This window comes from Microtus ochrogaster, chromosome 2 (genome assembly GCF_000317375.1).
Source record: "Microtus ochrogaster isolate Prairie Vole_2 chromosome 2, MicOch1.0, whole genome shotgun sequence".
NCBI lineage: Eukaryota > Metazoa > Chordata > Mammalia > Rodentia > Cricetidae > Microtus > Microtus ochrogaster.
Window position 1 is genome coordinate 75958839 of NC_022010.1, and position 17571 is coordinate 75976409.

Genomic DNA, 17571 nt, shown 5'->3' on the forward strand with positions numbered 1-17571 from the left:
CCCTTAAAATTTAAACATTAAATTTCCTAAAACTCAACCTGCCAAAACATATCAGTCATTCAGAAAAAAAAAAAAAGATTTTCTTATTTATCCTACTCTGCCAAGACCCTTCGGAAATGTTCAACAGCTTTCAATCCTATGTTGACTTACTGTCTTGTTTATGTTCCATGTAAGGAAGAACAAATCATTAAGAAACAAAAACTCAGTATATTTAAGAGTGCACACTTCTATTAAGAGGAATGAAGCTGTTAATAGCATATGGCATAGTTCTAGAACCTTCATCCTGAGATAGTGGTGAGGTAATTCACTAATCAATTTTACAAATGTCTCTTTGAATGCATTTGATGGCAACAGGTGAGAACACCTAACCAAGAGAGGAGATATTTCAGAGAAAATCAAATTCTAAATGAAATATAATCTGACTATTTAAATAGAGTATGCTCACACATAAGTTTTAAGATAGTCTTTGCAAAATGTATGTGATGCAATCTATTCTCATACATCTCAGAATATATTCTGAAATTGGTAGTTAATACATAAGGTGATTTTGTTTTCTAAATTAGGACAATCTGAAAATTTGTTTCGGCATCCTATTAAAATTCCTGCCTATTTCCTAGAAAAATAGTATTTTCTATTAACTGCATTTTAAAATATAAGTTATAGGTTATCTAAAGCAAGATAACTTATCCTAGGCAAAGTATTTTTTCAAGCCCATGATTTGAAAAGGGCAATCTATCATACTTTGAAAGTAAAATTGGTGTTTCCATAATATTGGAAGTCACTGCTTTAAAGTACATAAATACATAATTCATGTGTTGTGGCTCACTGATTAAGAGAATAATTGACCATATGGACAAGGCTACACTATAGACAGTTTTGAGATATTTGCTAGAATGTTCTGATTGTGTTCATTCACCTTAGGTTTTAGAGACCAAGTTCTGTTTATTTCACCAGACTCCCCTTCATTCAGAGATGGTGTTGCGAGGCTAATTTTTACAGATAAACACATTTCGGGGCCACTAATGTTTCATAACTATAGTTGCAAAAGAACAAGAGACTTCTAAAGCAACTGTATTTCCATGGCGACATGCATAAACAAATACAAAAATGATTCCCTTGATGATTGATTAGCAGAGTCAGGGCAGAGCCTGTCTGATATTTCCAAAGTTTGCTTGTGACATTCATGATGGGCTCTTTGGGGGAGAGAAAGACAGAAGGATGCCAAAAGGACTTTGATACAGGAAAGAGGTAACAGCCCCTGAGAACTTCGCCTGTATGCTTTCCTGTCGGGGAGAAAAATCACGTACTTATTTTGCACCTAATAAATATTTCAGAATCATTTATGAATAATTATTGCAGTTTCCACGCTTTTGTAAAGTCGCAAGGTGAAGAAATGGAAAAGGAAAGTACATTCTAGGTTCTGAGCCTGTCGCTAGCATGTCTCTGGAAACCCCCTCTGTCCTCACAATAGATTAACTACCCTCTGTGCATACTATATTTTCGTTCAGCTTTTCCTATGCTGAGTCTGGGCTGAAACAGTCGTTGTCTGTGGTGGTGCCTGGGTGATTTTCTAGCCGAGCTCTACCCACCCAAGTAGCTGTGATACCGGCTTTCACTGAAGCCTTATTACTCTTAAAAGAGCAATTTGGTTGGCTGCGCGGCTATTAGGATCACACAGGCAGCCTGAATGCTGTCAGTACAACTGCTTCTCATCTTTTTCACACAGTCCTGACATCCCTTCCCTTTGCTGCTGGACACACATTCCTGTTTTTATCATTTTCAATCAAGCGCACGCAGGACGCTGAGGAATATTCCCACTGAAAGCAAAGTGGAAAGCGGGAATGATTTTACAGCTCCTACAGTGGAAACAGTGCTGACTGCGGGCTGAGGAGCAGGAGCTGGATCCGGGAGAAATGTAGCTTGGCTTAGGGCTACATCAGGGAGCTGCTCCTTCAGCTGTTAAAGATTGCAAAACACCACCTACCTCCGGCTTCTCAATGATTAATGCTATTTTCATAACCAGGAGGGAAGAGGATGTGAGAAATTTTGTAAAATTCACTTGTGGAAATGTTATCAACCGAGAGAGTGGAGAAAATTACTAGACTCGAACTTCTCTTCGTTTTGATGCTTTTCTTCTCTGGACCAACACTGAGCAAGCTGACCAGGACCCCCTGGAAGGGCAAACCCTGGAAGGGGGGTAAGTGATGAAAGTTTCCAGTTAAAGGTTAAAAGGGAGCAGCCAAGGGTAGCTCGTGGCAACTTGAGAACAGCTAAGGGGAGAGGAGAGGTTTCTGTTTGAAATCTGGTTTTTATTTCAGGAAAAGGGATCTGTGTGGTAGGTGGCTCGGAGGAAGAGTTGCTGTCTCTCTTACTGACATAAATATGTGATTGCAATTTGGGCATGCCAGGCTTCTAGTGCGTTATAGTGATTGTTTCCAGCAGGGAGACTCTGGAGCCAGATGCACGCTGTTCTGTTCGAGTGCAGGGAGATGTTTGCTCTCTTTAGGAAGCTGGGTTTTAAAAAGAATGAAATAGATTCTGAATACTCTTGAGTTTTTGGCAGATTTTGTGAAACGGTCAGAGTGATGTTCAGAGAAACACAACCAGTACTAAGTCTGTGGCTGGCTCTATCACAGTTGATGTGCTAATAAAGATAAATTGTGCTAACTTTAGTCAAAAAGAGGTAACTGCTGAATGAGGAAAAAGGCTTGCAATACTTTAGAGCTTGGCCTCGGATTTACTTTGACTGTTGAAAAATGTGAGCTGTGGATTTTTGAGGCTTTGAATCTACCCTATTTCAAAGTTCATTTGGTTCTGCTTCACCCAGTGACATCTGTTTATATAAACACAAGTTATCAAGGTGCGTGTTCCGTGGATGCAGTAAACTAAAATGATGCTGCAGAATATCCCAGGAGAGTGTATACATCGTGGGGAAAACCATGATGGAAGATTTTTGAGGACATTGCTGTGCAAAAGCCTTCCCTTTACCTAATATTCATCTCACCTTTAAATAAAAATGTTTGCTACATCTGTGTGCACCCCCCCCCATGTCACAACACTCACCTTTGCTTTGGTGTCATGTGATGATCTGAGGTTCAAGAGAATGCAGGTTCATTAACAAGAAGATTTAATAATTCATCACGGTATCTCAGCAGGATTTTCTAAGTACCCTCGCCCCTTCAGTTTGATCTTTATCTTTATCGTTGTGATGCTTTACAGACATTACAAATCTTCTGCCTACATACCTTCCAGAGAGAAGTTCCAGCACTTAGACTGTTGGTGCACACCCACGAGAGGGGTGCCGGGCCAAACTATCTTGGGCCTTGTAAATTATATCACCACATTACTGTATTGCTCAGTGCTATTGACGGATTTTTCACTTGTACACTGCAAGCTGTTATTTATGCTTGCCTGCATGGCAGGTTTAGGTGGCTTGGGATCCGAAGATGTATGGCTCTATTGACTCCAGGAGATGTCACGAGTGTTGACTTATATTTCTTATATACAGTTTTCAAAGACAGTCAGTAGTTATAACATGTCAAAGTTTAATTTCCTGTGTTAAACTTCAGTAGTGGACGCGGACCTCTCCAAACTCAGGGAGAATGTTAAATAGCTGTGGAGTTGTTCGAACAGTCTTGATCTAGTCAAAATGCCTGCGCATGTTCCCGGGCGCTTATTCATTCCGCACAGTTTCAAATACAGATGTGTGAGGTTTCATTTGTAAATCAGGTCTGGAATGCTTCGGCTTTGAACATGTCACTACTTTTTTTTTTTCCTGATGTACTCTAACTAGCTCAGCTAGAAAGATGCTAGCTCTGCTGTATGATGCTGATGTGACTCAGTCGAGCTCGGGAATAGGCAATCATAACAACATATTTTATGCATTTGGAAAGCCATCTTGCGTGTGTGGAAAGGCCAGGCAAGTTACTAGAAAACTTTCGATGTGTCGACTGTGCTTTGAAATGATTTCCTTTTCAGTGCCTCTGTTTATCATTGTGTATGCAATGCATAAATACGTTGCACAGACTCAGGGCTTCTGCAAATGCAGCCTTGCCTTGACATGCATATGCACATGTTGTAAATATTTATTTATTCATCAGCTTGGCTATTGATGGTGCCACGGAATCTTTCAGTGGGTTGTTAAATTCTTACTTTTTCACTTGGCATATTAGGAAGTCTTTAAAAGCACATTTAAAACGTAACTTTACCTTGTAGGAGGCAGTTGTCTTTTCATTAACTTTTAGCATATCTGGCATAGGTATGGTGTGTGGGGGACAGAAAGGGAAGGGGTGAGTCTTTTTAAATATCACTGCTTGGGAAGCAATGTTTGAAAAGCGGTTCTTCGGTTTGCTTTATGTCACCACTATCTAAGTGCACCTGCTTATATACAAAACCTTTAAAACTAGCACACTAGTCTCCAAAGTCCTGAACAAAATACCAGTAGCAAATAAGAGTTTTCCTCAGAAGTGATTGTGACCCTCCCCCGCTTTTTTTTTTTTTTACTCTCATGTTGCCCGTGTGTTTGTCTTAATCTGATTGAGCAGCTGTCAACCTCCATATGGCAACCTGCCCACGCTGACAATTTCCATTTTTGTTGTATTAATAGGAACCATCATTCTGAAGGAAGAGGTTATTGGGGCAGGGATGAGAATTGGTAACATCACAGGCCAGCGTGTAGCCGTGGCCTGTGAAGGGTGGTGCAGACAGCATGCAGCTGCCATCACAAAGCAGATATCTGAACACCGACTTGTAGAACACTGACTGATGGGGATGTGCTGAATGATTTTTGGCTACCAAGACATTTTTTAAGCTTATCAATGAGTGTGACTTTCAAATGTAGGTTAGTAGGCCAGCAGTTTTCTCTGAGGCATATGGTTTTCTATTTAATCACATTATATGAATTCCTTAAGGGAAGGCTGGTGTCCCATCTGATTAGTTCATTGCATAACAGAAGTGATCATAAGGGTTTGTATTCACAATACACTCACTGGAAATCCTAATGACATGGCTCATATCATCTTCATTAAAATTAAAAAACCCAATTATTTTTTATTCAATTACCCTCGGTGGCAAGGAAGACTAAAAGAGAGGCATAGTTCTGCAGAGATGCTTCAATCCCATACTTCCAATGCAGATAACAAAGTACATAAAATATACATAAATCAGTATGATAATCTGTATTTTCATTACTGACAACTAAAATTTAGGCTAATTTTTAATATTCATGACTGCTGTTAAAGGGAAACGTTGGAGAGCTATTGATATTAAACAAAGTAGTTTTAAAGTTTAGAAATAGGCAATGTTGACATTTAACCTGAGAGTCAAACCCGAGCATTTGTTGCAGAGTGAACAATGCACACATCCCATACAGATGAAGCAAAGGGGCGGGGCTACGCCTGACCCTGCTTAAGTGTCTCCTCCTAGAAGCAGTTGACTTGATTCTGTTGAAAGCTCCTGGGAGTGTATGTGGGCTCCTCCAGTCTCCTTAGCGCTGGTGCAGAGGATAACACTAGGTTCTCCTCCAGTCTCTTCAGCACTGGGCTCTCCTCCAGTCTCCTCAGCACTGGTGCAGAGGATAACACTGGGAACCAAGTACAACTTATCAAAAGTTGATGATGCAGAAGATTCTCTTTCAGCCCGGCTCCCCATGGCACGCACACCACCTTGCTCCCTTTTATAAATTACAGCAACCTGCTGTCCATGTCTATCTTTGATAAACAAAGGAGGCTTCCCTGGCGGTTATCTTTTCCCTTTGGAAATGACTAGAATGTATTATGAACACACACAATGCCTTTGAGTTATTTTAGTTCCTAGTGCACTGAAGCATAGACACAGGATATTCAGAAAGTGCCATTATCTGCATGGTCCCATATAATATGCTGTCAATTAAAATAAAATTTATTGAAATTTGTGGAGTGTTTTGGACCTTAAAATTTATAGCAAGTTTTGTAAAAACTCTTTTATCCTGGTTAATACCTAGAAGCACATTATCTATCACTACTAAAATTTTATCCCAGGAAAATGAACTAATGAAAAATTTACTTTGTTTTGTCAAGTAACCCACATAGCACAGTATATCACATAACTTTTTAGAAAAACACTTTAGTAAGTATTTTTATGAATAAAATTTGAACATTTTGGCACTTGAGCAATGGCTCAGTGATTAAGAACACTTAATTTTGCAGAGAACTAAAATACATTTCAAAACACACATGGCGGGTCACAATGGTCTGTAAGTCCAGTTCCAAAGGGTCTACCACCCTCTTCTGACCTCTGCAGACATCAGTCATATACACAGTATTGTACATATATGCATGTCTGCAAAATACTCATATATAAAAATCAAAACAAATAAATTTTAAGAGAAACAGTTTCAACATAACTTAGATTTTGACAAATTTCAAATCGCCTCTACAACCCCTTATTGAACTTCTGAAGCTTTAATAATACTAGGTAGGCCCCAGATCAAATTAGTCAAGTATATTTGGAAGGCAATTTAAGATTATGTAAATCAAAAAGTGATCCTGAATAGTTAAGAGAAGACTTTTTCAGCTGTTAAAAAATTTTATGATGATCAAGGAGCCAAGGTCACTGAAACTTGAGGTATTTAAGGGAAAGGGGGAAAATAGCGTATTAGAAAGATCTTTATATTCCAAAGCCTAGAATACCCAGGGTGACTGGACTGTCATGAAAGCTGAAAGTTGTTCTTCTGCCCTTTGTTCACCAAGTCCTTAAGAGCACCTTCACCCTGAAGCGCTGATTGCTCTTCGAGCTGATGAGGGAGGGGGACTTGATCGGGGGAGGGGGAGGGAAATGGGAGGCGGTGGCGGGGAGGAGGCAGAAATCCTTAATAAATAAATAAGTTAAAAAAATAAAACAAAAAAATAAAAAAAAAAAGAAAAAGAAAGGCAATGGGAGGTTCCACTATCAAATGTAAAGTGGGAAACTGAGACCAAATATCTGAAGTCCTTACCTGGAACCTTAAAGGAGCAATGCATTTTCCCAGGAAAAGACATGTTTCTGTGAATTTTATGTTGGCTTTGAAAGCTGTTGATTCACTAGATAGCAGAAGATTGGTCTCATAGGAACAATGAAAAGTCACTATACTTGCAATTGTATAGGAACTCATATTTCATTTTTCTTGGAATGTATTGCACTGGAATGGAATTTTTTCTATTAAAAAAGCTTCAATTGAATCATTTCCATATTAAAAACCAAAAAAAAGGTTGCAGCTGGTACAATTTTAAAAAGAAAGGTATAACTACTGAAGTTACATTTTTAATTATTTACTCTTTCATACATTATCAAGTATCTCAATTTAGAATAAAAATTTCAGTGCCATTATTAAATCAGTTCTTTGAATCGATTACGTTCTTGGTGACACATGTTGACAATCACATTGCCTTGCTTGATTTCCCCTTTCATAGAAAATGTATACTGGCTTTCAAAGGATAGAAACAATTGTGGTTCCCGATTTGATATGCTTCATGTCTTTTTATTATGTTACTTTTGTAACTAATATCTAAATATAAATGACCTGAGAAACAGTTTCTATTGCTAGATTAGAGTGGGAGGTTGTTGTCAACTAACTTCTTTCTGTGTAACTCATGGTTTATTTCTATTAATTCAATATGAAATTTCAATTAGTAATAATTGTAAAGGATGGGATTAGACTACTATCCATCACTTGTACTCATTATTCTCATGCACTTTCAGTTATTTCTGAAAGATCAGGCACATTGAGTGTTTAAATATAATAGTCACAACAAAGTTCAGCCTACTACATGGTTCAAAATTGATTTTGGAGTCTTTTACATTAAGTGAAAGTGGGATAGTATTCAATTCAAAAATACATAGTCACAACAATAAAATGTTGTGATCATTAAACAAAAATGTTTATCAGATGACTACAGTTCACATACCATGTAAACTATCTAATTAATAATCCAGTTTTATTATATGCAGAAAGCAATTTTCTGGTAATTTCATAAAATATATTTTTAAAACTTAGAGAGTTTATTTTCCAGGGTAAAATTATATATTCTTGCATTCCCTTTGTGGCGTTGTATGTGGGGTATTACACAACAGAAAAAAAATAATGATGTTTTGAGATTATAAGGGAAATAGATGAATCTAGAAAACATCATATTGAGTGAGATAACTCAGATTCAGAAAGACAAATGTCATATGTACTCACTCATAAGTGGCTTTTAGACATAAAACAAAGAAAACAAGCCCAGAATTCACAATCCCAGAGAATCTAGACATTAATGAGGACCCTAAGAGATACATACATGGATCTAATCTACATGGGAAGTAGAAAAGGAGATCTCCTTACTAAATTTGGAGCGTGGGGGACATGGGAGACGGAAAAAGGAGAGGGGAGCAGAGAAAAACGTATAGCTCAATAAAATCAATGAAATTTAAGACCTGGAAGGAGGTGGGAGGTCCTTGGACTTCCCACAAGGCAGGGAACCCAGACTGCTCTTCAGGCTGATGAGGGAGGGATTGATTGGGGGAGGGGGAGGGTTATGGGAGGCGGTGGAGGGGAGGAGACAGAAATCTTTAATAAATAAATAAAATTTAAAAGAACTATCAAAAAAAGAGAAAAATAAATTCATACATTCTCTCAATTTTTGAAGGATTCATTGCATGAAGAATTAGGATAGACTCTATATATGTTCAATGCAATCCCTTCTTTATCAATATCAATAACTCTGTCATGAAAGAAGTAGACATCAGACTGAGAAAAAAAAACAAGATTGTGTTCTGAAGATGATGACACATTGTTAAATCTCTAATATAATAGTGACCAGCCAATAATTTGTTGATGTCAAAATCATAACTTAATAGCTTCAAAAATCCACATAGGCCAGAGAATCGCTGTTGAATAAGCAGTAAAGGCTTTCATTGATCTAACAGAACACTCAGCTCATGTTTTGCAAGGTCATGAACTGTGTAAAGACACACATAGGAATGTGGGTTTGACAATGTGGGTCATCCAATGTTATGAGTTAAACTTGATGCCCTAGTAGCTAGAGATATTTGAATGATAATGTCTTTCCATTTATGGACTGCAAGACATCATGAAGGTAACTTGAATATCCAAATTTGAGTGATATAAACTATGCTTCTAGCAAAATGCTTTAAACCATGAACTAAAAACAATATTCTCACATGGTACAAAATAAAATGCAATTTTATGAATCCATTTGTTCAAAGATCACTTGTAAAATGCTCCCAAAAGACATTTTTAACTCACCTGAAAGTATAAACATAAATATAGTACATAGGAAAAGATCTGTACCTGTATGGAAAATTTAATCATGTTTCTTAAAAAGTTACCAATGAAAACTATTCACTTGCCTTGGAGGCGACTGAGTTCTTGAGATCATCTCAAGTGGTTTCCTACTTCAAAATAAGTTGCACAGTCTTTTTAGAGAAATTTTTACTATTTCTGTAAGGCATTGGCATTCACGTCAATGCACATACATTCACTCATTTTTAAAATAAGTAGTGAATATATTTATAAACATCTAGTATATAATTAATCCATATTTATACTGTGGCACTGAACTATTTACATACATAAATTAAGTAGTTTACATCAATTACTAATTATAAAATATATTTTAAGGGGACTTTATTGTGTTAAAAACATATAATTAAGGCTCAGCTGTATATGTCCTAAGAAGAGTTTTTTGAATTTTAATTAAATTATTGGATATCATTTGAGAATTACATTTAAAATTTTGAATGCCTTATGTATATGTATATATATATATATACATATATATATAATATGTGTGTGTGCATAATGTTATGCATCTGTTTGAAGAATCCTATGTAAATGGTAGGTATATAAGTTAAATACAGCATGCTCTTCCAAAGGAAAATTCTAACTAATTATTTTTAGAGGATGAACTAAAGCCTTTGGAAGTCAGTGTTACTTGTAACTTGGATGGACTTTGACATAGTCAAAGGACAATGGAGGGTCACTAAGTTGTCAGCTAGTGTACTAGGAAGGTACATTTTTAGATATTCTCTTGGTGGCTTTAATGCTTGTTAGTTTCATCTGCACAGTTTTATATTCAATGCCTTCCTGATATCATAGTTAGATGAACTTTAAAGCATGGTCAGTCATGCTTGCTAAACTTACTTGCAAATGCTATCGAGCATAACAAATTGACTTCCTACCTATATCTTAACCTTTGGTTAGCAGTGAATTCTGAGAATAGCTTCTTAAACTTTTGTGAGCCTCAAAATTCTCACAGAACTGCACATGTGCGCCAAATAATGTATACATAAAATAATTAACATGATTTTTTTCTTCAGAAAATAATAATATGCTCAAAATCATTTGTTATAATCACCCACACAGATACATGTTTATAAAAGCAGATTAAAATGTGGTGCTCAGGATGTAGCTCAGTTGATAGAATGCTGGCTTCATAGGCAGAAAACCCAGGATTCCATCCCAATATCTCATAAACTGGATATACATGGAGAGTGGCACACACACCTGTAGTCCTAACACTTTGAGGGCTAGAGATAGCTAGACTGGAACCTCAAAGTCATTCTCAACAACACATCCTGCATTTGAGGCCACTCTGAACTCAACGGGTAAAACTGTATCAAAAATGTGAGCTTTTCATTGTTAACTGTTCAATTTATTGAACACTTCTTGTGTGGGACCATTGCACTAATGCTTCCAATGAACAACAGGAGTTAATCTTATGCCTTTATACTAGTATTGCCTTTTCACTTGCTTTCAAACTTGAATAGTCAAAACTGAAAATTTTCTTCTTTCATTTGCATTCATCAATCTAGATTTCAGGCTCACCAAATGTGTTATAAATTCTTGATGCCTTTTCCCCATTTTTTTTTGTCAAATTCTCAATGAAAAAATAAAAACAATATTTTTTGGAAATGCAACCTTGTTACAATGCATCAATAAACCAAACACTATGTCATACATGCTTAAAATGACAACATCTCTATCACTAGGAAAATGGTTGGAGAGGACTGATCACATCCAAAAACACAGCAAATGAGTTTTTAAAAAAAATTCAGAAGAGAAACTTAAGCATTTTGGAGATTGCCATTTCCATATAGTATATATAAAATTGGAGCATTCACAAGGGCAGAACTAGAATTGAATAAGCCAGGTCCAAATCCAGATGGCAAAGAAAACTTCCAAGCTGTTCCATGTGGAAACTGATTTTTAGATTTCCACGTGGTGCATTACAAGTTCAAATTAATTTTAAACTTTTAATTTTTTGTACGTATCTCCATGACTCCTAGTATATGCTCCCTTGTCTGTATTGTTGCCAGTGATTCTAAAATGGGCACCAAACAGCTTCTTTTCCCCTCAGAGTTAAATACACCGAGAACAGCACTTTACTGGGTGCATTTTGAACCCTGCTCAATAAAAGTTTCAAGAGATAAGAAGCCTTTTTCTATTTCAGGGTCAGTATTTGTCTGAATAATACATAAACATGGAGAAAAACCGGAAATTCTGGGGAGGATCATTGCACAGTGTACGCGTTCGTTGTTATCCCTGCTGAGCAGCCGGCAGTGGTTTTAAACCTCACGCCACAGTAAATGTCCACGGTCTCTGGGCCGTGTTTTCTCCCCCAAGCACAAACGTACTTAAAAGAAGGGTATGGAGGTTTATGGAGGATGAGACTTTCATACTCATGGAAGGAGGTGTCAACATCAAATGACTGAAAGTGGCAGGAAAGAGCTCACTTCTCTAGCTTCACGAATGGCAGGGGATGAGTCGGGGATGATTTTCTTAAAACAATTTGTGTTTTTTAGTTCATATCCAGCTACTATTGTCAGTTAAATAAGAAATAAAGCTCACTACTATTTTTACCTTTTCTCAGTAGCAGAATTTATTGACTAACAAAAGGTTCACAATATTTAGCGGTTTAAACGACAGCAATTTGTCAAGACTGAGGTAAATTCATATTGTTTTATTTCATTTTAATTATTAATATTAATTTGCATGACAATACAGAAAATATATCTTTTTGTTGTCTTTGTGCATATATATATATATGGTTTACAGAATGAGTACAAGTTGTTAAAGAAACTTCAGTGGGTTTCAGGAAGCAAGATGAGCAAAAGTTATAGTGATGGACAGTCACAGATTCCTCTGTTTATTGGTCCTGACACATATAAGGTGTCAGATGATAGGTTGCCATGAGACCTACTTATTATAGGTGTCTATCATTTTATGGGGTCCAAATGAGAGAGTTGCTGCTGTTCTTTGGTATACAAAGACTGATTAGTTCATAGGCCTGATATTCCTGAAATAAATGAAATCCACCCATGTGCCAATATGTCCTCAATTCACCCTGATAAATTAAAACTGCACATTTAGTAATTTAGCGTGATTTCTAAATATCATGGCTACTGGGCATGTTTTCAGTAATTATAGAGCAGAAAATTTCACAGGTTTATTTTATCTTATTTTATTTTTTTATTAAAAATTTCTGCCTCCTCCCCACCTCCTTTTTCCCTCTCCCTCCCCCCACTCCCCACACCCCTCCCCTCCCTCTCCAGTCCAAAGAGCAGTCAGGGTTCCCTGCCCTGTGGACAATCCAAGGTCCTCCCTCCTCCATCCAGGTCTAGGAAAGTGAGCATCCAAACAAGCTAGGCTCCCACAAAGCCAGTACACGCAGTAGGATCAAAACCCATTGCCAGTGTCCTTTATTTATAACTCTATCTAGCCAAATTGCAATTACTTTTAAATTTTACAGTACCTTATAGTGTGTTCCTTATGGATTAATGTTGCAAGATTGTCAACTTTATGTAATTTGCATACTATATATTCAAAACATGTCTAAAGTTCCAATTGTCTCTAGACATTTTAATGATTTTTATGGAAACAGTCATTTCTGATTGGGTGGATAAAATTTGTTTAATTTGCTCAGTTAAGATCCACTTACCATTGGTGAACATGGTGGCAATGTCTTTAATCCCAGCACTCAGGAATCAGAGACAAGAAGCTCTCTAAGTTCAAAATCAGTTTAGTCTAAAATGGGAGTTCCAGTATAGCAAGGGCTGCACAGAGAAACCCTGTCTCAAAAAATAAAGCAAATCAAAACAAAATAAAACAAACAACAAGATCAACTTATCAAAAACTTGGCATTTAAGATAGTCTAGTTGTATAGGAGAAAGAAAACTATAATATATATAATTATTTGTTATTTCCTTTGATATGAGAATGTGAATTCATGATAAGTGAAGTTTAGTGAAAATCAGAATATAAATTGGTTGTTGGTGGTGCATGCCTTTAATCCCAGTACTTGGGAGGCAGAGGGAAGCTTATCTCTGTGAGTTTGAAGCCATGCTTCAACAGAGTGAGTTCCAGGCACCAAAGCTACAGAGAAACTCTATCTTAAAGACCAAAAGAGAGAAAGAAAGAAAATCAGAATATTAAAAAAAGTTAAGTCATTCTCCCTAAAAAAAAAAAAGTCTTATTAAATGAATTAAAACATCATGCAATGTAGAATTTTATAAAAAAACAACACCGAAAATTATCTGGTATTTATTTATTTATTTATCAGATTTAGAATATAAGATTCTTCAACCTTATAAATATAAATTATTTGTGTCAAACCAAAGATTACTAGTTAGTATAAGATGGCAGCTATTGCAGTCCAAGGTGTCCTAGAACTAGAATTTGTAGAACAGGCTGGTCTCAATTTTACAGAGATCTTCCTACCTCTGTCTCCCGAGTGTTGGAATTAAAGATGTGACCACCCAGCTTGCATCCAGAACCCTCCTCCCTTCTGCCTCCCTTCCCCCTTAGGGGCTCTGGGGTCAAATCCCGAAGGCAACCTAGCGGGCGGAAGCTCCTTTGTTTCAATAGCCTGCCCTCAGCAAGCAAGGTAGGCACTTTGTTTATGAGCTACCCAACCAGCACGGAGATCTGATCTCGGCACCAGGAGAGACGTCACTGGAGCACCAGTAGAGCCATCACTGGGGAGTGCCATCACTGGGAAGGTACATCAGTAGGCAAGGAGACCTGATCCTGTAAAAGAAGATCCATAGGAGAAAGAGATGGGCAGGCGCCAATGCAAGAATTCACCCAAAATCTGAAAAACAACATGAAACCACCAGAACCCAGCGATCTCACAACAGGAGGACATGAACACCTTAATCAAGAAGAAGTAGAACAAATTGACTTTATGAAAGTGATTGACACCCTTAAACAGCATGGAATTAAAGATGTGAGTCACCACCACCCGGACGGATACTGATATTTAGTGTCACTGGAAATTTGAGCATAATAAATTATCATCATGAGGAAAATTATATCTATGTTCCGATCCAACCCTTATGTTCTATTAGCACATAATATGGAAATAAAATATCCTTTTGAATGTTTTGTTAACTAATTTGATGGTGAAACCAGACTGTTAACTGTGGCAACTTTATCATTTGATAATGCTCTGTCATTACATATTAATTGTTGTCATTCCTGGCCACCCAGAACTGAAATAACTTTGTCTAGAATCCCTTTTTAAGCCCTCTCAGGTTTTATGTAAATTTAGTTGGCCACATGGGTGCTAATTTGTAGCAAGGAGTGGCTGCTTGTTTGTTCCAGCAGCCCAGCTAGCTTACACCTAAAATAATCACACACTAACTGTAATAAGTAAAATACTGCTTGGCCCATTGGCTCTAACTTCTTCTTGGATAACTCTTACATCTTAATTTAACCCATTTCTATTAATTTGTATATCACCATGATGTCATGGCCTACCAGAAAATTTTCATCATGTCTATCTCTGGTGGCGGATCCATGGTATCTCTAGACTACACCCTTCTTTCTCCCAGCATTCAGTTCCATCTTCCCTGCCTACCTAAGTTCTGTCCTATCAATAGGCCAAGGCAGTTTCTTTATTCATTAACCAAGAAAAGCAACACACAGATAGAAGGGACTACCACATGAATTAATAAGGATCTTTCAAATATTTCTTTTGAGAATACTTTGTAAATTTGTATTCTAATTGTCTAATATAAAATGTGTCATTTTGTTTTATGAAACATGCCACTACTTCTCATATATCTCCAACCTTAAAATAAATGACAGGACACCAAGCTCCAAAAAAGATGTCTAACCATTGGCTTTACCAAAACGCCAAGCTAGTCAATCTTGAAAAAAAAAATCTCAGAAGATCTGAGAAAGTCAGGAAAAAAATTACAGTCCAGGCAAAACAAAGGCAAGAATGTGAAATTTTACATACCCTATCTCCCACCACTCTCCACAGAATGGAGTTAGGTGGTACCACACATGGGCTATGTGATGGATATAGTGACAAGGGACCAGAGCTGCCTTCATTACTTCTGTGGCTTGTGGCTGGGACAGTGCAGAGTGGAATGCACAGGGGTGTTTTCTCTTCTGCATCCTCTCTGAGCCCTTGCAAGGTGTTATGTCCATAAAAGTTCAATGGTTAATCCAACTTTGAAAGTAATTTTCTGAGCAAGAGAGACATTGACCGTTTAATGTGTTTGCTGCTCCAGAGGAGGGCCACAGTTCATTTCTGAGCACTCATCTTCCATTCCCAGAGCTACCTGTAAGCCCAACTCTGTGAGAGTCAATGCCCTCCTCTGGCTTCCGCAGGCAGTGGTTTGCACATGGACAGCACACACACACACACACACACACACACACACACACACACACACACCACATACACACACATACAGGTGTAGTAATAGGAGCGGCGGGGCTGCGTCCCCAGCACCCCGCTGCCCGCAAGGCTAGCTTTACCCGAAATAATTACACAGAAACTGTATTCATTTAAACACTGCTTGGCCCTTTAGCTCTAGCCCTTACTGGCTAATTCTGATATCCTGATCAACCCATCTCTAATAATCTGTGAGCACTGGTCTTAGTGAGCACCGGTCTTACCGGGAAGATTCTAGCCTACGTCCATCCTGGGTTGGAGCTTCATCGCATGTGTCTGCCTGGGAGCCGGGAGTGGCACGAGTCTTCACTCACTTCCTCTTCCCCCCAGCATTCTGTTCTGTTTACTCCTCCCACCTATGTTTTAACCTATCAGGGCCAACCAAGCAGTTTCTTTATTATAATTAACCAATGACCTTCCTCCATCATACAGGAGTTTGGGGGAGATAAATGTATTAACAGTTAATTAAAACTTTAAAATCATATATAAATAATTAAAAATAAAATAAAGATTTAAAGAAAATTATTTCTTACTAGTTAGATAAATTTTCCAAATTGGAAAAAAGGAAAATATTTTATTTAGAGTTCTCTTCATAGGCCCTTTGAGTTGCCCCTTCAAGAGGCATATCAACGAGCAAAATGCAGGCATGTCCAATCGGTTCAGTGTGTAAATAGATTTCATAAGCAATCAAAGGTTGTAGAGGAATGCAAGGCATTTACAACTATGAGGATCCAGGTCTCACTGTGATTTCGCTAAGATGACTATTTTTGTAACATTAAGTATCATTTCCTAATCAGCCATATCTGTTTTATTTTGCTCTTCTTGCGATGTTTTGTGATAAAGCTCTCAATACTTAGATTTATAACAGAAAGTGGTAAATATAGTTTCTTGATTCTGTTGTAACAGGAACACATTTTAAAATAATATTTAATGTTAGCATTTCAAAATCTAAATGCAGTCCTCTACCTTATAACATTTGTTAAAAATAGAGAATAAAACATCTCTTGATGGCTATTTTGGGTGAAGACAGCAAGCTCTGAATTTCAATAACCTGTCCACATAGAAATTCTATTTTAGATGTCTAGATCTCATCAATTTATTCTGATATTACTGATAAATGAAAATACCAAATGTCCTTTGCTGTGTCAGTGAAAAAGTAGTTTACGCTTAACAAATGGTCCGGTGATGTCTGTTTGGAAGCTTCATGACATATTAAAGCAGTTGATGAGGTACAATTTGTTGTGGGGCGGCATCTGATTGATGGTTTACTATCTACCACAGTTTCATCTGCGGTGGTATTCCCATAATAAATGTCCATCCCTCGACAGTGCTAAATGTGCTCTATCTAAATCATTCGTTACATATAACAAGTTTCAGTCTATACGAATCAAAAGTTGTTTATGGTTGGCTTCAGTGAGGATTTATCATTTTGAAGCTTTCCCCCCACTTCAAGTGGAGTAACAGAGATATAGATTGCTTGAATAAGTTGTTTGAATCCATGGGTGGTCAGATACAAGGTAAATATCGCCAAAATATATAGAATAATAATGAGAAAATGTGGTTTTTAAACCTTTTCCTGCTTCTAAACTTAAAACACATTGTACTTTGTATGTGATCATAACAAAAAGTTATTAGCATAACAATCTGAAAACTATTTGTCATTCAAGGAAGTTCATAAGAGGCACTTTATTCTCAGAACTAGGAGTAGCAACTTTTCTTCTCCTAGTGACTCCAGTCACTTATTCTTGCAAGTTGCCTCTTGAAGAGGAGTGTCTATTTTTTATATATAACCTCTCCTCACTCCTGTTCAATCAAACTTTGATCCCATTTCGTTTTCTGTCTTTATGACTTTCACCCGGTCTGACTC

The 17571-nt window shown here is 37.3% G+C and overlaps 1 protein-coding gene across 11 annotated transcripts in view; it reads left to right on the top strand.

Annotated features, from left to right (window-relative positions):
* Positions 1 to 1676: 1676 nt before the first annotated feature.
* Positions 1677 to 17571, top strand: part of Robo2 (roundabout guidance receptor 2) — a 1182575-nt gene continuing 1166680 nt past the window's right edge. For all 11 annotated transcript variants that reach the window (XM_026786840.1, XM_026786841.1, XM_026786863.1 and 8 more), the window contains exon 1: positions 1677 to 2197. In XM_026786840.1, the coding sequence (XP_026642641.1) occupies positions 2068 to 2197 (130 nt within the window). In that variant the 5' untranslated portion in view covers positions 1677 to 2067. The remainder of the gene's footprint in view (positions 2198 to 17571) is intronic.